Below are 19,769 nucleotides of genomic sequence, written 5' to 3' on the forward strand. Positions count from 1 at the left end.
GGACTAATAACACAGAATGTGACATTTTTGCTTAACTATGCTTATTTGTCACTAAGATTTTGTTTTGTTTTTCATTTCTCCCTCAGTGGGTGAGAGGGAAATGGGGGGAGGGGAATAAAATGTACTGTAAAAATGCATTGTAAGCAAAAAGTATATTTTTAAGACAAAAAATACAAATTTTTCTTTAATATCCTTATGAGACTGGTCTAAGTATACAATTGAGGCTCTCCTTAATAATAATTAAAAAAAGAAACATGAAAAGGTCAGGGTTTCTCAGATGATTTTTTCTATAAAGCAAATCAAACCTTTTTGGAATTACAACTCACTGAGAGATACAGAAAAGATAATATTTTGCTGTCTGTTTTAAATAATTTTTATTTTTTATATAATTGTACCTGATAGAACAAAATTCTGATTTGAAGCATCTCCTCAAATAAGTCATCTCCAACAGTTACAAAAGTTATATTAAAGTTATACAATATGACGAAAGTAACTACAGAGATACTTTGATTAGCCACTGAATATTTACATCCATCATGGTATAAAACAGAAAGCCATATGTTCATATAAAATATTTGCCACTGTCACAGAAGATGCCCAGTGCAGAATCCAAAACAACAGAATTCTCTACCAATGGCAAAGCTTGCTAATAAATTCTATTCATAATAAACTAATTGTCCTGAGCCCAGGAATACCACAATCCTCCTCAGTAATATTCACTTTGAGATCTGCATACCCATCTAAACTTTTTTTAAAAGTGGATAAAATGAATATTTCCTGGACTATCATATACCATGGAATTAGTCCGCACATATTCTAGACAGGCACAATATCCAGGTAACGATCTGAGTCCAGAACAGAGTAAGAAGAACACTAGTTGGTTCATGTTGCTAAATCATGCCATTTCTTCAAAGTACCTCAAATTGTGTGTTACTGCAAAGATCTCATCTCTTTAAAATCATTAGTATACAATATGTACTTAACAAATATTTGTTGAACTAAACCATTCCATGTAATTTTTGGCCCTGTCCTCCTACAAATCCTACAAATTTGATCCACCTGAAGCTGAAGAACTTCTCAAAATTACATGTAAAACAATGGAGAATATGAGATGTTCATAAATTTTCCGCCACTCTCTCTACATCCCATACCCATGTTCTACTTCTCTCTGACAAAGACTTTTTTCTTCTCTACCTCTGCATTAGTACTGTGTGCCTGCTGACACATGCCCACTGCATGGCTCTCTCCTACTACTCTGGTATTCTAAGTCTTCAGACTCTATGGTATTTCTTCTCTTACAGCAAAATATAACACTAGAAGACTAATGATATTAAAAAGAAGCTCTATGATGTTCCAGAACTTGAAATGGTTAATCCAATGCCATCTGCAAATAGGAGCATGGAGAGGACATCATGTCTATAGGGAACCCCTATTCCAATTAGACTCTTAAGATACTTTCCATGATGCTGGAAAATGCCCAAGCATAAGTGTCTGTGTTTTATGCCTTCATTGATATTAATTAGAAAGTCAACAAATAGTTATCTCTGTTGTTATAATATTCAAGGACTTAGATCATTTTAGCACTCACAAGGGAGATGACATCTTGGACAGGGGAGCCTTTAAGGCAACATTTTGCACTACTGGTTCAAATGTTTGTTAATTTGCCAAAAGAATGTTTATTATGTGCCAGGCACCAGACTAAGCACAGGGGATTCAAATTACACAGTCCCTTCACTCAAGGAGTTCACATTGTAATGCGGGATAACATGCAAATAATAATGTAAATGCAAAACATATACATTATAGGTCATCGGGCTTAGTAAATTCTGTAACTAGTATGTGAAGAAACATAATATCAAAGTAGTAATGAGTGAATAAGACATATTCTGACTTTCTAGTTTGTTTTAATAGTCAAACAATAAACACTGGAAACTATATTGACTGTACCTTTCAGTCATTTATTGTGGCTATAAAGACATGGTCTAGTCTAGGATATAATTTGTAGAAGCCTGTCAATTCCCAATTCATACCTTTATCACAGACGCTATTTTACATACGTTGATTATTCACAAAGACTCTATACAGTTAGCAAGTATACATAAATGGACAATACTAGAAAAGTTAGCATACTGTTCTATGAACAATGAATAAAGAAAATAAGAAAAAAACTCCTGGATGACAGGAAGTTTAATGTACTTGTGTATATATAATATACGTGTGTGTATATAGGTGTATGCATATCTGCATACACCTATATACACACATATATAATATGCACATCTACATATATGCATACACATATATGTGTGTGCATGTGTGTGTATCCCAACTGTGTTTGGAATTATGTGGGTCAATAACACATGGAGTTAAATAGTTTTCCTCTGTTGCTCTTGACCCTAATTCTATTATATATGGAGTTCTAAGAACAAACTATTTACGTAACAATTTTTCATTCTTATAAGAAGAAAAGGAGCATGATATGTTAAGTTATACAAAATTCATTCATTTTGGTTAACATGTACAGAAATGGACTCAACAGCATGCAGTGAAGGATGAATGCATAGAGAATACTCCTTATAAGAATGATAGGCTCAGGCTAACAAGGAAACCTAAGAAGGGCAAAAAAATATTTTAACTATATTGGGAGGAAAGGAAAATTTGGGAAGGGATAGAATGACTTCTCATGATGCATGAAACCATAAGAATAAGGACAGAGAAGGCAGATTTGTTCAATGTTTATTTTACTTCTGTTTTCCCTGCCAAGAAAAAATGATCTTTTGACTGGAAAGTACATAACAAAAATGACTAATCCGGAGTTAAAAACAAAAGTCTTAGTTCCCGTCAAAAGTCTCAGACATGTTATATCCAAGAACTGGCAGATAACATTAGTCACTGTGCAGAAGAGTAGATGTACCAAAAGTAGAATTGAGTAGAGCAACTATGCTAAAATTCAATATATTTTGATTCCTGGTAAAATTCTGGAATTTATCATTAAAGAGAGGATTAGTGAACATCTTGCAAAGGAATCAGTAACAGAGTCCATATAGACCCATCAAAGAATAGTCATGATAAACTAACAATTTCCTTTTGACAGATATATTAGACTGATTAAGGCAATGTATCTAGACTGCAGAAAATTCTTTGACAACAACTTTTAAGTTATTCTAGTGCACAAGATGGGGAGATGTGGGCTAGATAATGCCACAATTAATCAGTTATAGATGTGGTCTAAATGTTTTCATTTAGAGAAGTGTCATTAATGTTTTGATATCAACTTGGAAGAAAGTCTTAATAGAGTTCTGACCTCAGAGATAGGTGTTTAGCATTATGCTGTTTAACATTATCAGTGACCTGGATAAAGACATACCTAGCATGCCTACCCAACTTATACATAACACAAACCTTGGAGGAATGTAAGACAGGAAGGATTGAATGGAATATTGACAAACTATAATTTGAGATTTAAAACAAAAAAAGTGCAATCTAAGAAGAATAAATGCAGTCCTAAACTTGGACTTAAAAAATTAACTTCAGAAGTGCAATACAGGGCAGGCCTGGCTACACGACAGTTTGTCTTTAAAAAGATCTGAGGATTTTAATGGACTGTGGGTTTGAAATGAGTAAATAATGTGATATAGCAAGCAAAGAAGCTAATTTTAGTCAGGTTATTTTTAAAAGGCATAGTGCGCAAAGTTAGGGAGGAAGTAGCTTTCTTCCTTGATCACTCTGGATGCCATATTTTAGAAAAAGATAAAGAGTTCTTACATTAAAGAAGACCTGGATTCGAATCCTACTTCTCAAAGATAGTATTTGTGTCATAATTGGCAAGCTACTTAACTGCTGGGAGCCTCAGTTTCTTTGTCTGTAAAATGAGAATAGTATCTATTGTACCTACTTCCAAAGGATGCTGAGAAGCTCAAATGAGCACTATATAATAACACTGTTTTGCAAATGTTAAAGTGCTATCAAATCTCAGTTACCATTATGATGAAAAGAACACAGAAGCAGTAGTGAAAGGCCTAACATTCATGTCATATAGAACTGGCTGAAGGAATTGTAGGTGTTTAGCCTAAAGAAGAGAACCCTTTGGATGAACATGACAAACATATTCAAGAATTTAAAGGGCTGTCACGTGCCAAAGGGATCAGACTAGTTCATTTTGTATTGCATGGCAAAGATAAGAGCAATAGGTCGAAATTTCAGAAAGCTGATTCGAGCACGAGATAAAGAAAAACATTACAGACATTATATGTATTCAAAAGCGGAAACGGCCTGCCACTTATTCAAGGTCTTTGCACAAAGGCTGGATGACCATTTGTCCACATGTCATAAAGGAATTTCTCATTCAGGTATGGGTTAGAATAGATGGCTTCTGGGGTATCTTCCAAACCTGAGATTCTATCCTCTCCTTTTTTTTTTGGCAAGACAATGGGGTGAAATGACTTGCCCAGGGTCACACAGCTAGTAAGTGTCAAGTGTCTGAGACCAGATTTGAACTCAGGTCTTCCTGAATCTAGGGCCAGTGCTCTACACACTGCGCCATCTAGCTGCCCCGATTCTATCCTATTCTTCCAAATCTGAGATTTAGACTAGTTTTCTATACTAATATTTGAAAATGGACATGGCTGATTTGCTCTGACTTCACTTGCAAAAGAAAGTCATGATGCTACACTTTGAAGAAGCTACTGAGAAAGGTCAAATTTCCCTCTTTTGGCCTTACTCAGTTTCTCTTGGCAACTCCTACCATGGTAGGGATAAAGCTCATCTCTCAGAATTAGACAAAGAAAGATCAGCTTAAAAAGAACTGTTGTCTTTCAAATCTTACCTGAACTAGGAAGAATAGTTAAATATGCAAGTAAATAAATAGTCAACAAAAAAATTAAGTACAGTACCATAGTACTATACACAAACAAAAGTACTGAATGTCAACAATATTCCTGAGGATAACTGAATACTTCATTTTCTATATTTGTGTTGTATTCTCTGTCATTCCATGACATTTATTTTTTCAGTTCTAGCGAAAGAACTTCATTTTCCCCCTTTGTGGTTCTTTCTGCACTATACATATGCTGCCACCATGAAATCTTGGACAGGAATATGTTGGGGGTTTTAAAATTATGTTCAGCTAAAGGCCACCTATATTCACAACCATAAATTTCTATACCATTCAATATAAAAATCTCTTAATTAAAACAGTTAAAACAAAAAACAAATTGTACAAATGGAGGCAATTCTTTAAAGAGATTTTTGAAAATATTAGAATACAGTCAATCTGCATAGTTGTCTGAGAACAAGGTCAACCAACAACAGGATAAACATATTAAAATTGGACTGTGTAGAAAGGGGGTCCTTAAACTTGGGTGCATGGCCCCAGATTTCATTAGTAGATTTCAGAGTATAAAAAAATTACATCTTTATTTCCATGTGATCGTTTCCTTTATAATATGATGTGTTTATTGTATGCATTTAAAAACTTCATTCTCGGAAAGTATCCATAGGTTTTTTACCAGACTGCCAAGCAGTCTGACACCAAAACATTTAAGAACACGCTGTATACAATATGGTGAATTCCATGTCACCACCCAACATTTTCCCAAGCATTGCCCCAAGATGCTAATTAAATTTCTGGTTACAATCTAAGCTAAGTGGGAACCAGTGGCACTGTTTCTCCATTGTTCCTGCTTATCATCTACATGTTGAAAAATTTATGTTGAAAATAACTGCTGATATTTATATAACATTCTTAAGGTTTTCAAAGTCTTTTTACATTTTTCATCTCATTTGAACCTCACAACAACCAGTGAGGTAGGTATTATTATCCCCACTATGCGGAAGAAAATATCAATGCTCAGAGAACTTAGTTGTCTTGCCTGAAGTCACACAGCTACCAAATTTCAAAGGCAAGACTGACCCCAAGTCTTCCTAACATTAACTGTTCTATCTGCATAAGTGTTTCGCCTATAACAAAGTTTTTGTTGACCCAGTTAAAAAGAGGCAAAAAGAAGCAGTATTTGGGGTGAGAGGACCTGAGTTTGAATTACATGTGTTAACTATTATCTCTATGACATTGGGAAAACCATTGACATTCTCTAGGTCTGTTTTTTTAATCAATAAACTAGGTAGGCAAGTGGTATACAGATCATTTCTAGGGTCCTTTGAGCGGCACATTCTTTGATAACAATATTTGATGGGCTTTGCCTACAGTAAAGCACAGAAATCATAGTATCAGAGTTTTAAATCTGAAAGATCATCTACTTCATACTTTGCAGATGAGGCACCAAAGCACAGGGAACTTAAATGATTTGCCAAGGATCATGCAGGCAGTACATGGCAAAGTCGAGTAGAACCCAAGGTTTCTCTTTCTAAATTCAGAGCTCTTTTCTTCTCTCTTTATTCTGGCCTTAATTTTACACAAAGGCTCTGATTAAAATGCCAACATTTATCATTTACCCTGCATCTTAACTTTTTGTCAGTTTCATCTTGGCAATTTATCTCTCACTTCCAGACTAAAGACTTCTGAAGTCTGTAGTAAGACTTCAAAATTTAGTACAAAATCTCTGAGCCAAGGAGTTTTATTCCCCCCAGGGGATCTTTTTTTCTATGACTGTTCAAAAGAGAGACTTTTGCTGGCCTTTTCCATTATTTTTCCAGTCCAGGGTTCTCTCTTCTTCCAGCTGTCCTTGTCAAAAGCTTCTGCCAGTGAGGCCCCCTAGTGTCTCGCTGCTGGGAGTTATGAAAATGTTTGTTTTCTACCAATCTCGAAGAGAAGTAAAAGCACCCAAAACACCTTCTGTCCTTTGAGTTGAGTAGCCAAATCTATATATTAAAATTGAGGTTAATTAATTAACAGCCCTGTAGCTAGATTATCTTAACAATTTATTAGAACTCTTTTTTAGATCTAATTAGAAGTTTAAAAAAGATAGCATCTTAAAACAAAACAGCAGATTGAAGAAGTTAAACAGAAATAAAGTGGTCCTATTGCATCACTATTATGTTGCAATTTGCATGAAATCAGAAACTTTGCTTTCAATTTCCTTTGTAATATTCCACAATACCTAAAATCACTTTCTTCAAACTGTAGGCACTTAACAGATATTACTAACAAAGGTCACATAATTTTCCAACAGATTATAGTGACCATTACCCCCTGTCCCTGATAATCATGAACATTTTTAATTAATCAACAAGCATTTTTTTTTTAAAAATGTCTACAATGTCTTATGTATTGTGTTATGCCCTAGGGGTACAAGTCCTTTCTCTCAAGGAGTTTAACCATTAAACATCTAATTCTAAGAGTTTTTTTTTTCAAACTTTGAGGCTTTGATAGTCATCCAACTTAATTCATACAAATAGTTATTAAGCAATTAATATGTATAGATAGAATTGTGCTATGAACTGAGGAAGATCCCAAGTTTGGCAAACACATGGTCCAGATCCTGCTGAAGCTCATCCTCCTACATAGAGATATTACACATGCGAAAATAACTGTGTTTGTATATATATATACATACATATATGTATATATATACACATACATAGACATATATATACACACATATAAAATATGTATATATGCATATATGTTTATATATTCTTTAGAGAGATAGAAAAGTAGATTCTAAATGAATCTCAGAAATAAGAAGTAAATTAGGATTTCCTTTTTTTTATTTCATCTGCTACTATAAATTCAAGATTCTTGTCTGTGCAAACAGTAGGCACACAGATACCCCTCCATTTATTTATTATTTTTTTGTGAGGCAATTGGGGTGAAGTGACTTGCCCAGAGTCACACAGCTAGTGAGTGTTATGTGTCTGAGGCCGCATTTGAACTCAGGTCCTCCTGACTCCAAGGTTGATGCTCTGTCCACTGCACCACCTAGCTGCTCTACCCCATTTATATACAGAGATTTAATCTTTCCCCTGAACTTGTCTTACATCTTTAAAATTGTAAATTTGTCAGATATTATTATATTTACCTCCCATTGCTTGGAAGACAAACGATAATATTTAGAACTAAAATTAACCTTAGGGATAAGTCTAATCTTTTCATTTTCTCATGTATCCAAAAGTACTATTAGAAACTAAAACTCAGTAAGTCCCAATATGAATTAACTATCCTCCTTAATGTACTTGATGCTGACATCAATTGCCTTAATTAGATGAATGGCACCTCCTAGGTAAGAGGCATAGTAGATAGAGTGTTGGGTCTAGAGTCAGGAAGACCTAAGTTCAAATGTGAACTCTAGCATTTACTAGCTGTGTGTCCTTGGACAGGTCACTTTATCACTGTTTGCCCCCATTTCCTCAACTTTAAAATGGGGATAAAAAAATGGGGATAATAATAGCTTCTACCTCCACTACTTTCCAGGGCTCTTACAAATATCAAATAAGATGATATTTGTAAAGCACTTAACATATTGACTGTCACATAGTAGGTACTATATAAATGCTAGTTATTATTAATATTGTTATTATTAGTAGTAGCCTAGGCCCTAGACCTTTAAGTTGTCTAACATTTCCATTTATCTCACAGCCCTCCCCTTTCTACCTAATTAGCTGTCAAATATTGTCTATGCTACCTCCAATATATCTTTCATATTTATCTCAGTGTCTCCATTCATATCACACTACCTTACATTCACATCACTACCTTGCATTGAGCCTTTGACACTGGTTAGACTATTTTAATAGTCTTCTAACTTCTTCCTGACTCGTCTTTCCCCCCCACCAATCCATTATCCAAACAATTGTCAAAATAATATGCCAAATACACACACACACACACGTCATTTTCCTGCTCCAAATTCTTCAATGGACCCTTATTTTCTCTAGAACAAAGTATGGATTATCTAGTTACACATTTTATGTGTAACTTCCACATGGCTCCAATCTGCTTCTTTTTTTTTTTTTTCAGCCTTACTCCTCTTCATGCATTTTATGTTTAAGCCAAACTGAACTATTAGCTGTTTCCCAGTTTGAACCTGCAACCTCCTGCTGGCATGAAAGTCATTATCCAAGACTGCATCTCCTGCATGCATCTCCTTCAAGGCTCACTTTGAATAGCATCTCCTCTATTTCCTCAGTAAACTATATGCTCATTGAAGGCAAGGGCTATGCCTTTTCTTTGTATTTGTAAATGTCTGTTTGTTTGAACTGACATGATTTGACAAAATAATGGACTTTAAAGGATGAGTTGGAACTTAACAGGGAAAAAAGGGAGTTGGTATTGCAAGGATTATGAGCATGTGCACAGAGACCTGGATACAGAGGCCAAGAACACCAAATTTATGAGAGTTGTATGAGAGGATGCTGAAAATGTGGACTGGCACAAGATTACAAATGTCCTCGAATACTAATGAATGGAAATTGATCTATACTTGAAGGACTTTGAAGGTGTTTCAGAAAAGGAGGAAAAAGATTATGCATAAGCAATTATTGTTGGAACCTCAGCTTTGAAACTGATGGATGATCTTATTGAGATAGGGCTTGAAGGTGGATAGAACATAAGAATAAATCAAATATGCTCATTTTGACTCCTTGCTTTTAATATTTTTTGGACCAGGTCAGTTATTTCATTGGTATGCGAATGTGAAAATCCTCTCTTAACAATGGTAGATCATAACCTACTCTGCATCTATGTATAGGCTTAAAAGAGCCTGGGGCACTGAAGCATTAAGTGATATGCCCAAGGTCAAACAACCAGTATATCTCAAAGGCATAACTTGAACCTAAGGCTTCTTAACTCTGAGGCCAGCTCTTTCTACACTCTGACAGGAAGCATCTTCTAATGATCATTTATGAAAAATTTGGTGTTCTATAAAATAGTAGTAAAACAAGCAATTTTAGGGTTTTGTTATTGTTCTTCTGTCATTCAGTCATGTCCAACCTTTTATGATCCCATTTGGGGTTTTCTTGGCAAAAATAGAGGAGTGGTTTGCCATTTCCTTCTCCAACTCATTTTACAGATGAGGAAACTGAGGCAGGCAGGGTTAAATGATTTGCCCAGGGTCACAAAGCTACTAAGTGTTTAAGGCCAGATTTGTACTCAGAAAGATAAGTCTTTTTGACTCCAGGCCCAGCACTCTATCCACTATGGCACCACCTTGCTTCCCTGATATTTTGAAAGTAGATACCGTTTTTTTTCTCTGTTTCCTCATCTACACAGTCTTGCAACCTGCATGTCATCCTGAATGCCTCACTATCTCTCACACCAATCCCCATATCCAATCCTGTGCCAAGTCCTGTTGATTGTACCTTCTTAACATTTTTCTTATATGACATCTTTTCTTTTCTGGCACTTCCATCCACCCCTGGGCAGGCCCTCATCACCTCAAACCTGGAATGTTGTAAAAGCCTGCAGGTTGGTTTCTTTGCCTCAAATTCCTACACACTACAAGTGATCCTCCAGTCATCTGTCAAATTAATCTTCCCAGCTATGTCATACACATTCCCTGTACTTAATAAATGCTAGTGTATCCCTATCATTTCCAGTGTCAAATAAAAAAATTTTTTAAATGATTTCTCCTTCACAATATGGCGCTCTCCTACCTTTCTGATTTTCCAACCTCATATCCTCCCCATAAACCCTTCCTTCCCATGATACTGGCCTCCTTGCTGTTCCCGGAACAAGACACTCCATATCTGAGCTCTAGACAGTTTTTCCTAGCTATCCTCCATAGCTGAGGTGCTCTCCTTCATCATCTCTGCCTCCTGGCTGTCTTCATGTTCTAGATAAAATGCTATCTCCTACAGGAAGTTTTCCCAATCCCTTCACTCTGTGGATGTTTGTAATAGTTACTTTCATGTTGTTTCCTCCATTAGTCAGTGAGTTCCTTTAGAGCAGGGAGCAGGTATTTTTTTTTATGCCATACTTGATATCCTTAGGGCTTAGCACAGTGCCTGGCATACAGTAAGAGCTTAATAAATGCTTATTGATTGACCTATTCTCTGGATAAAAGTTTAATGAATGATTATTGAAGGAGTTGAAAAATCACTATTTGACCACGTTCTATTACCATTTTATAACATTATACTTAATAAGTTATTGCATAGTTGGGACAATGTGAGATAAAGCTAGTTACATTTGTTTCACTGGCATTTTTCTCAATGTATTGAAGTAATTGAGAAGGAGGAGGAGAAGGTAAAAGAGAAGGAGGAGAAAGAGGAGGAGGAGAGAAGGAAGGAAGGAAAGAAAGAAGGAAAAAAGAAAGGAAGAAAATCAGAAGATGATAAAACACTCTTCAATAAAGTCCCCCCTCCGTTGTGACACTGAACTCTGAAGCAGATAACAGTGATGGGGGTGCCTTCTCCACAGGCCCCCCCCAAAATAAATATGCTTAGTAAAATGTAAGGAGATAGGAATCAATGTCACAAGTTCTAGTCCTTGAAAGAAAAAGTCACATAATGAAAAAGGTTCACATCTTTCCCCCACCATGTGACTTAGGATTCAGTCCAATACAAAAAATATCAAGAAATGAGCTTTCTACAAGATACAACTGTTAAGTAACTAAATGTTACTTTAAGGGGAGTGTCTGGATGGAATAACCCCAATGAACACACAGGAGTGACCTGACGTTTCCCTCAGATATAAGCCAAGATACAAGTAAAGAATGTAACTATACTGAAAACAGGTGGTTTAAGAAGTTCTGACTCGCTTTACATTAAGTGTAGAAAAACAACTGCATAGAAGTGACGAAAGGAGTTTTGTTTTGCTAGTTCTAAAAGATGAAGAGAAAGGGAAGAATGAGGGGCATAACACCTCCCTCCCTCGGGGGAGTACTATTAGATAATTAAAAAATCCTGTTTGTCCCGGTCCCTAGACGCCAATAGCATGAACTGGAGTCAATAAAGTCTTGAATTATGACTATTTGAGATTAAAAGAGCTTCCCCTCTCATCGGCAAGTCTAGCTAATAGAAAATGACTACTTCAATGCAGTCCATTGCCTTTTGCATTTATAAAGGAATGGATTGGAAGGGGAAAGGAAGGAAGAAGGGTAGTGGGAGATGGCTAGGTTTGCCTATGCCCCTCCTTACTGCAGGGTAGTCTACAAATCCTCAATCTTTTCACCCACTTCTTTCCCGAGTTACATTGTTCCCTGGGCTTCTCTCCCTTTCATCCTATCTCCCCCGTCCGTCCCACCTTTCCAAAGTGCATGAAGAGGAGGGGAAAGCAGATCAGCTGCCAGGTCCAGGTACCCCACGGAAGTGTGCCTCCACAATTTCCGTGAGCCTCAAGAGGCGGTCAGCTTCTCCCTCCCCCGCATTCCCCTCCTTCTCTGCCTCCCTCCCCCAACCCTTTCCTGAGTTTGTCGCACAGGGTGGACCGGACCACAGTTCCTGGTTCCGCGAACAACAAAGAACGAAGTGCCAATGGGAGATCTTCACAACCCCGTCACAGCCCAGTCTTGAACTTTCGTATCTCTAACTGCCTGGGTCAGTGCCCACGCCGGCTCCCCCATAGCCCTCCGAGATTTGGCCAACGCACCCCCCGCCCCCAAGATTTGCTGCTGAGTCAAAGTTTTCTGGATGTCTGCTACTTGTTCCAAGCTTGCTTTCTGTCTCTGTCTCTCTGCCTCTGTGTCTCTTGCTCTCGCTTTTAGATACACGTTCACACACACACACACACACACACACACACACACACACACACACACACACACACTCACATACACACACGCCCCCCAGCCAGTGACTCCTTCCCATCTCCACCGGAGGGGAACCTCCATCCTCGAGCGCGCGCGCTGTACCTCTATGTCCACGGGATCCTTGCTTAGGACGGGAGCCATGGCAGTCACTCAGAGACAATCCTCTCCCTCCCTTCGGTCCTAGTTCACCCCTCCTGGAACGCAGCGCCGTCTTCGCCTCCAAAAATCAAGTGGCAGGAAAACAGGGAGGGCGAGGGAAGGAGGAGGAGGCGGAGCGGCAGTCCCAACTGCGACGCCCCCCGTGGGCGGTGCTGCCTGCCCTAGCTCCCTGTCTCGCTCCTTGGGCTAGCTCGCTCTATGGCTAGCTCGCTTGCTCGCTTGCTCGCTTGCACGAGTCTCTGCTCTCTCCTCTCTCCCAGAGAGTAGCAATCTCACAGCCCCCAGGACTCCCGGGGTGCAATCCAGGTCTTGAAAAACAGGAATTGGGGGAGGGGCCAGTCCGCCCCCTTCCCGCTCCCTCCTCCCCATTCCCGACCTGAGGTCAGCTGGACAGACTGCAGTTAGAGACCGCCCTCAGGTTGTTTGTCTTCTGCTCGCTGGCTGGAGCCCTGGGAGGGAAATGCAGCACCACAGAGAAGCAGAGCTGTGAGGGAAAATGTTTGCTTGAAAGCTGGGTTTAAGACAGAGGTAAGTAGGCGGTGGCAGCCAGGTACTGAGGGTTCCCGCATCATTCCGGAAGAAAACATTGCCATCCTCCCTCTTTCACGCTGAAATCATGGGTCACACCAAGGGCTTACAATCCCTAACATCTTCAGTAATTCCTCAGAAATACAGAAGTACATCTTTATTCATTACTTTAATCAAACAAATATTTGCAGGGTAGCTGTTGTATGCAAGACATTCTCTTCTGAGGCAGCTATGATGCAATAGAAAAAATACAGGCCCTGGGATCAGAGCACATGTGTTTCACTCCTGGTCCTCAAGCTTGCTACTAGCTGTGAATCTGGGCAAGTCATTTAGCTTCCTTAGACTCATCAACAAACATTTATTAGATGACTAGTATGTGCCAGGCACTGGTAGGTCCTGAGAATACAGAGATAGAAATTAAACAATCCTTTACCTCAAGGAGCTTATATTCTTTGAAAGGGGAAAACAACATGTGACCTACTGCCCAAGGTGGGTTCCATTCCTTCCAGGGTATCTTACTCTGACCTAATAGGAACCAAGGTTTAATCCTAAAAGTCCTTATTAAACAAAAGAAATCAGACTTTTCTTTCATTCTCTGGATCACTTTGCCATCACTTGCAAGTGGAATCCCAGAAGTACAAGGAAAATTTCTGAAGTAAAACTTAGGACCTGTCTATTTTACTAAGGCTTCCCCCAAAAAGATTCAACAGGACTTCTATGAAAAGCATTTGGTACAGGTGTCTGTATAAAGTAGCTACTTAATTCCTTCACAACAACAGAAACATCTAAATCACAAAAGATGCTTAAGCAAAAATTGACAAACACTTAAAATGTAAAGCAATAATCCATCTCCATCATTGTAATGTCTCTGAAAGAGAAGGATAGTTTAGGGACTGCTTAAGAGATAATTTGGAGTATACCGAGAAGGAGTAGCACCTCTGGTGTGAGGTCTTGCCGACCCCATTCCAGGGCTGCTCATCCACCTTTAGTGTCCACCTTTTCATCCAACTCTTACTTGTGACTACAAGAAGCTACAGCATGTACAGCAGCCATACCCCAATAAAACTGTCTTGGCAGATGGGCTAAACCAAGTTGAGAATAACCAACAGGCCTCAAATCAGTTGGTGAGTTAGGAGGATGTCTACCCCAAGCATGTGAACTTCCCCCCAGCAGAATGGGCCGAAGAAAACAATGTGTTCCAACAGCCAGGAAACTGGCTGAGGGAGGCACCTTGGAGCAATCAGAGCTTGGTCAGACATCAAAGACTCCAAGGTCATCCACTATCCCAAGCCATCACCAGTAGTCTTGATTTTTGTCTTGCCACTAGACTTCGATTACTCAGGAACAAAGAGTGAGGCTGATGACTTTGGGCAACTCTGCCTCAATTACATCTGATTCGTATGCAAGTCACCCCTGATACTATTAATCCTCTTTGAAAAGGAAGGATGAACAACAAAAAGAAATAATTCTCTTTCACCTCCAATCTTTGCCTAGGTAACTAATAAACTACTGATCTCCTTGTCACACTGGCTCTCTTTACACCTTTGTGTTTCTGAATAATCCTATATGTGGTCATCTTCTCCTCTAAGAAGCAGTGTTGTAGGAAGCAACTCCCACTGGGCAGGAAGGACCTCAAAATCAGGAAGTATCCATCAAGGATGAAAATATTCATATCTGAGCAATGTTATTTAACATCTTATGTCCAGAAAGAAATGCAAAGCAAAAGAGGCAGCCAAATACTTGAAATTCAATCTCATTTGCCTGGACCAGAGAATGTTTCCACTGATGTACTTATAGCTGTCATTTTCATTCTCCACCATGCTAGAATTCCAAGAGAAGACTGGTAGAGAACTAAGATGTCCTACTGAACAGAAAAAAAGGCTAGAGATGTTCTTCAACTTTTATAACATTCTAAGGATTGTAAAAGTCTTCCTGATTTGATAATTAATCATCTTCTATTCCACCTCAGTCATGAGATTAAGAGTTCAGTCATGAAACATTGGGTGATGCATGTCCTTTAGCAAGGGACCAGAGCACATGTTCCTCAGAGAGTGGCCAGAATGTATACCCAACTCTTTGGGAAATTCTCTAATCCAAATTAACTACATTTATATGCAAAACAAATGCAAAATAGATGTAGTTTCACAGCTTTGGAGGACTGAGAAAGGTTCCATGTGGAAAGTGACATATGAGATGGGTCTTGAAAGAAACTAGAGATTTGAAGAAGCAGAATTGAATAGGGAGTATATTTCAGGAATGGAAGGTAACTGATACAAAAATTGAAAGCCTTGCATGAGGGATGGTAAAAGACCACTTTGATTGACCTAAAGAGTATATGAAGGAAAGGAATGTATAATCAGACTAGGAGGATAGGTTGAATCTATATGTGAATTATATTTGCTTCTAGAAGTAATAAGAAGTCACTAGAGCTTATTGAGTAGGGGAGAGGTAAAGTTAGACCTGCACCTTGAGATCTGTGTGAAGAATGGATGGGAATGGGGAGAACCTTGAGTCAAGGAGAACAATGATGAGGTTATTACATTAGTATAAGTGAGAAATAATGAGAACCCAAATTAGAGAGAAATGGATAGATTCAAGAGTCGATGTAGTGCTGTAGAAATGGCTGGATCTTGCAACTAATTGGAATGAGTGATATTAATGAGAATGAGAAGCTGAGGATAACACTGAGGTTGTGAATCTGGGTAACTGATTAGTTAGTGTTGAAATATCCTAATTTGGAAGATGGTGGATTTGATGGAAAAGATAATGAATTCTGTTTTAGGTCATGTTGAATTTGATAAGTCTATGGGACATCCAAATCAAAATGTCCAACAGGCAGTTGATGTGGAACTGGAGAAAAAAATAAGACTAGATATAGATCTGGGAGTCGTCTGCATAGAGATGAGAACTAAAAATCATATGAATCAATGAGGTACTGAGAAACAATATAAAGAGAGAAGCAAAAAGGCTAACAAAAGAGTCCTACAAAGAAATCTGAGAAAAAAATACAATCAAACAGGTAGGGGAGAGAGAGAGAGAGAGAGAGAGAGAGAGAGAGAGAGAAAGAAAGAAAGAGAGAGAGAGAGAGCAGTGTCACAAAAGCCCAGAGAAACAAGAGTATCAAGGAGAGGGTGGTCAGCATGATGCGGAGAGGTAAAGAAAGATAACTGGGAGGATGGTAGTACTTTCTAAAACACATTATTCCTTTACCTCCTGTGATTTCTGGTGGGTGCAGAATAGGCTTGTGTTATTCAAATTGTTGTATATGGCAAGGAGAAAGCATACCTGTTTATCTGAGACCACAGCAAAGGAAAAGCTAGTGGGGAAAGATGTATAAATGATATAATGTTAGGTGAGGATGAGGGGAGGAGAACTCTTGGTGAATCACTTCAGTTTTCTTTAGTGAAATATCAGACAATTTTTTCAGCTGAGAACATAGGGGCCACCTTCATGGGAGGTTTAGGAAGGATGACAATGTTTAGAAAAGCCTCTTTGAGGGACAGCTAGGTGGTGCAGTGGATAGAGCACAGACCCTGAAGTCAGGAGTATCTGAGTTCAAATGCAGCCTCAGACCAAACACTTGACACTTACTAACTGTGTGACCCTGGGCAAGTCACTTAACCCTAATTGCCTTAAAAAAAAAAACCTTTTTGGTAAGTGGGAGAGTAAACTGATTAGTGAAGCATAAAAGAATCATGAGAGCCCAGCTGAGATTATATAATATAAATCTGTACCTGACACAATCTGCAGTTTTGAGGTTTTCTCTAGCTTAGATTACCTATAAATGAATAGGAGCAAAGGTAGTGGATGGTGGGAGTAATCCAGTGCTGGTCCTTGGCAAAGTGACAGGATAAGGTGGAAAGAGACTCAAGTATAAAGGATAGTATAGAATTGAATTGGTTCACCAAAGGGTTAAGATAAAAGAGGTATAGATGGTAGGTTGTGGGAATTAAGTAGAATGGGCAACTGAAAAGTTGAGACATTTGAGTAAGGATCTATTTGTATGTTTAAGTCCCCTAGTATGAAAATAGGAGACAGGGAGGAGAAAAAGATTATTAAACAAGTGCTAAAATCATTGAGGAAGGATTGAAAATGACCTGGGGGTTGATAGATAATATCCATCAGGATTTGGATTGAATGAAAATTTAGTTTATGTGAAACTTAAAGGAAGAGAAGTCATTTAATTTAAGTACTAGATGAAGCCTCTGAAAGTGGCAAAGGAGAGCAAAGAATATTCCAATTCCCCACTCACCCAATAGTTGGAGGGCTATGAGACAAAGTATAACCAGTACCAGGGGTGGGGAACCTGTGGCCTTGAGGCCACATGTGGCCCTCTAGGTCCTCAAGTGTGGCCCTTTGACTGAATGCAAACTTCACAGAACAAATCCCCTTAATAAAAGAATTTGTCCAGTACTATAAAGGATACTGAGAAAGCTTTGTCATCAGCAGAGAGTCATGTCTTAGTGAGTGGCAGAAGATGGAACAAGTGAGAAAGGAAGAGGTTTAAAACAAACTAAAGGTTGTTAATTGTGGAGCTGGCATTCCAGAGAGCACAGTGGAATAATTAAGTAGAATGGGAAATTGTGGGGAGAGAAATGAAGGTTGGACAAAGTATACAGTGTTAGGGGGTAGCCAGAGGAGGATAGGGAATAGTACATCAACAACCAGGAGTTCATTATCAGTGAGATGGGTCATATAAAAGGGAATGGAATTACGTTAACCATTGAGCAATGAGTCAAAGCAGAGAGCATCAGTGATTGGAAAGAGGTCTATAGAGGGACCAATTAAGACTGTCCCTTGAGATTTAATCTTTTGGCAGGTGGTAATGTATTCTGTGAGAGGTACACCTAAAAGTAGGCAGGAGTAGATAGAGTTATAGGAGCTAGATCAGAAGGTGGAAATATCTTGTTTGTTTGGGGTTAGACCCTAATATCTCCCATGTGAACTATTACAATAGCTCTTTAATTGGTTCCCCCAACTCAAGTATCTACAATTCATCCTCCTTAGAGCCACCAAAGTGATTTTCCTCAAGTGTAGGTATGACTATATTACTTCCTCTCCTCAGTTAACACTGGTAGCTACCAGTGACTTCCAGGTTCAAATTTAAAGTCTTTTGTTTGGTATTTGAAGCTCTTCACAATCTGGACATTTTTTTTAACGTTCCAGTATTCTTACATTCTAGTCCCCTTCTCATCCATTGTGGTCCAGCCATACTGTAACACTTCCTGTTCCTTGCATGTGGCACACAATTCCTCTCCATATCTTTGCACTTTGCACTAGCTATTCCCCAGGCCTGGAATGATCTCTCTCTGTACTTCAAACTTTTTGGAATCCTTGACCTCCTTTGAGACTTCATTCACCACATCCTATTATTGCTAACCCCACTAATGTTGCCTTCCATCTATTTTGCATTTTTCTTGTTATGATTGATATGGTATCACCAGCTTCTTGAGGTCAGGGAATGGTTTTGCTTTTCCTTTATTGCCCCAGTACTTAACACAGTCTGGCAAGTAGCAAGTGCTTAATAAATTCCATTGTTGTTTCCATTGTGGTGGACAATGACACATCGAAATATGAAAATATGCAAACACATACACATTTAACCACATTGTCTGATCTTTTGTTGCAATCTTCTTGCACTGTTGGGTACATTATATAGTATTGCAGGGCTACCATCTTTCTAACCTCATAGTTCCTATTCCTTTCATTCCTCTCCAAACTGCTTTTGGTATTTATTTATTCTTTCAGCTGTCTGACCCATTCTTTCACATCAGTTTCTTTTATCATACTTTGATGCTCTTTCTTTGTGGGTATAGTAACCCTATATTTTTAATAATGTTTGTAATATCTATCACAAATTGTTTTTTTTTTTGAAGAGGGGTCATATCCCTACAATCTCCCAATTATTCCCGTCTTTTAAAGCTAGAAGTCTATTGTTTACTTCCTGCATCTGTATCACAACATCTACAGCCTTTAGCAAACAGCTGATTGAGGGCATATAAATAATTAGTTCTCCTCAGGTGACAGAATCAAACTAACTCAGGTGAGGTTAGTTCATACATGCCTCAAGTAATCCATGTTGAAAAAGTGCTATAATTTCATAAACTCAGTTCTATATATAGGATTTGGGTCTCTGAGAAACAGGATATAAACATGTCCAAAACTGAAATTTCCCTTTTTAAAGTTTGTCTTCCCACCTAACTTCTCCATTGCTGTTAATAGTATCAGCACACTTTCCTGTCATCTGTGTTCTAAACCTCAGGATTATCTTTGATTCTTCTCTCTTACTCCATGCATTCAATCATTTGTGAGTTCAAGCCAGCAAGCATTTTCTTATGCCTTACTATGGTCCAGGCACTGTATAAAGTATTGGGGACATAAATGGGAAATAAAGTCTATATTCTGTAGTACCTCACATTTTAATAAGTGAGAAAATTG

At 38.4% G+C, this 19,769-nt stretch overlaps 1 protein-coding gene across 1 annotated transcript in view; it reads right to left on the reverse strand.

Moving 5' to 3' along the window:
* The window catches only part of DPYD (dihydropyrimidine dehydrogenase), a 1,024,364-nt gene extending 1,011,338 nt beyond the window's left edge, over positions 1–13,026 (reverse strand). The window contains exon 1 of the mRNA XM_027868249.1: positions 12,747–13,026. Coding sequence (XP_027724050.1) covers positions 12,747–12,785 — 39 coding nt within the window. The 5' untranslated portion in view covers positions 12,786–13,026. The remainder of the gene's footprint in view (positions 1–12,746) is intronic.
* Positions 13,027–19,769: the final 6,743 nt, after the last annotated feature.

This window comes from Vombatus ursinus, unplaced genomic scaffold, assembly GCF_900497805.2.
Source record: "Vombatus ursinus unplaced genomic scaffold, bare-nosed wombat genome assembly UNPS02014787.1, whole genome shotgun sequence".
NCBI classification, from domain to species: Eukaryota; Metazoa; Chordata; class Mammalia; order Diprotodontia; family Vombatidae; genus Vombatus; species Vombatus ursinus.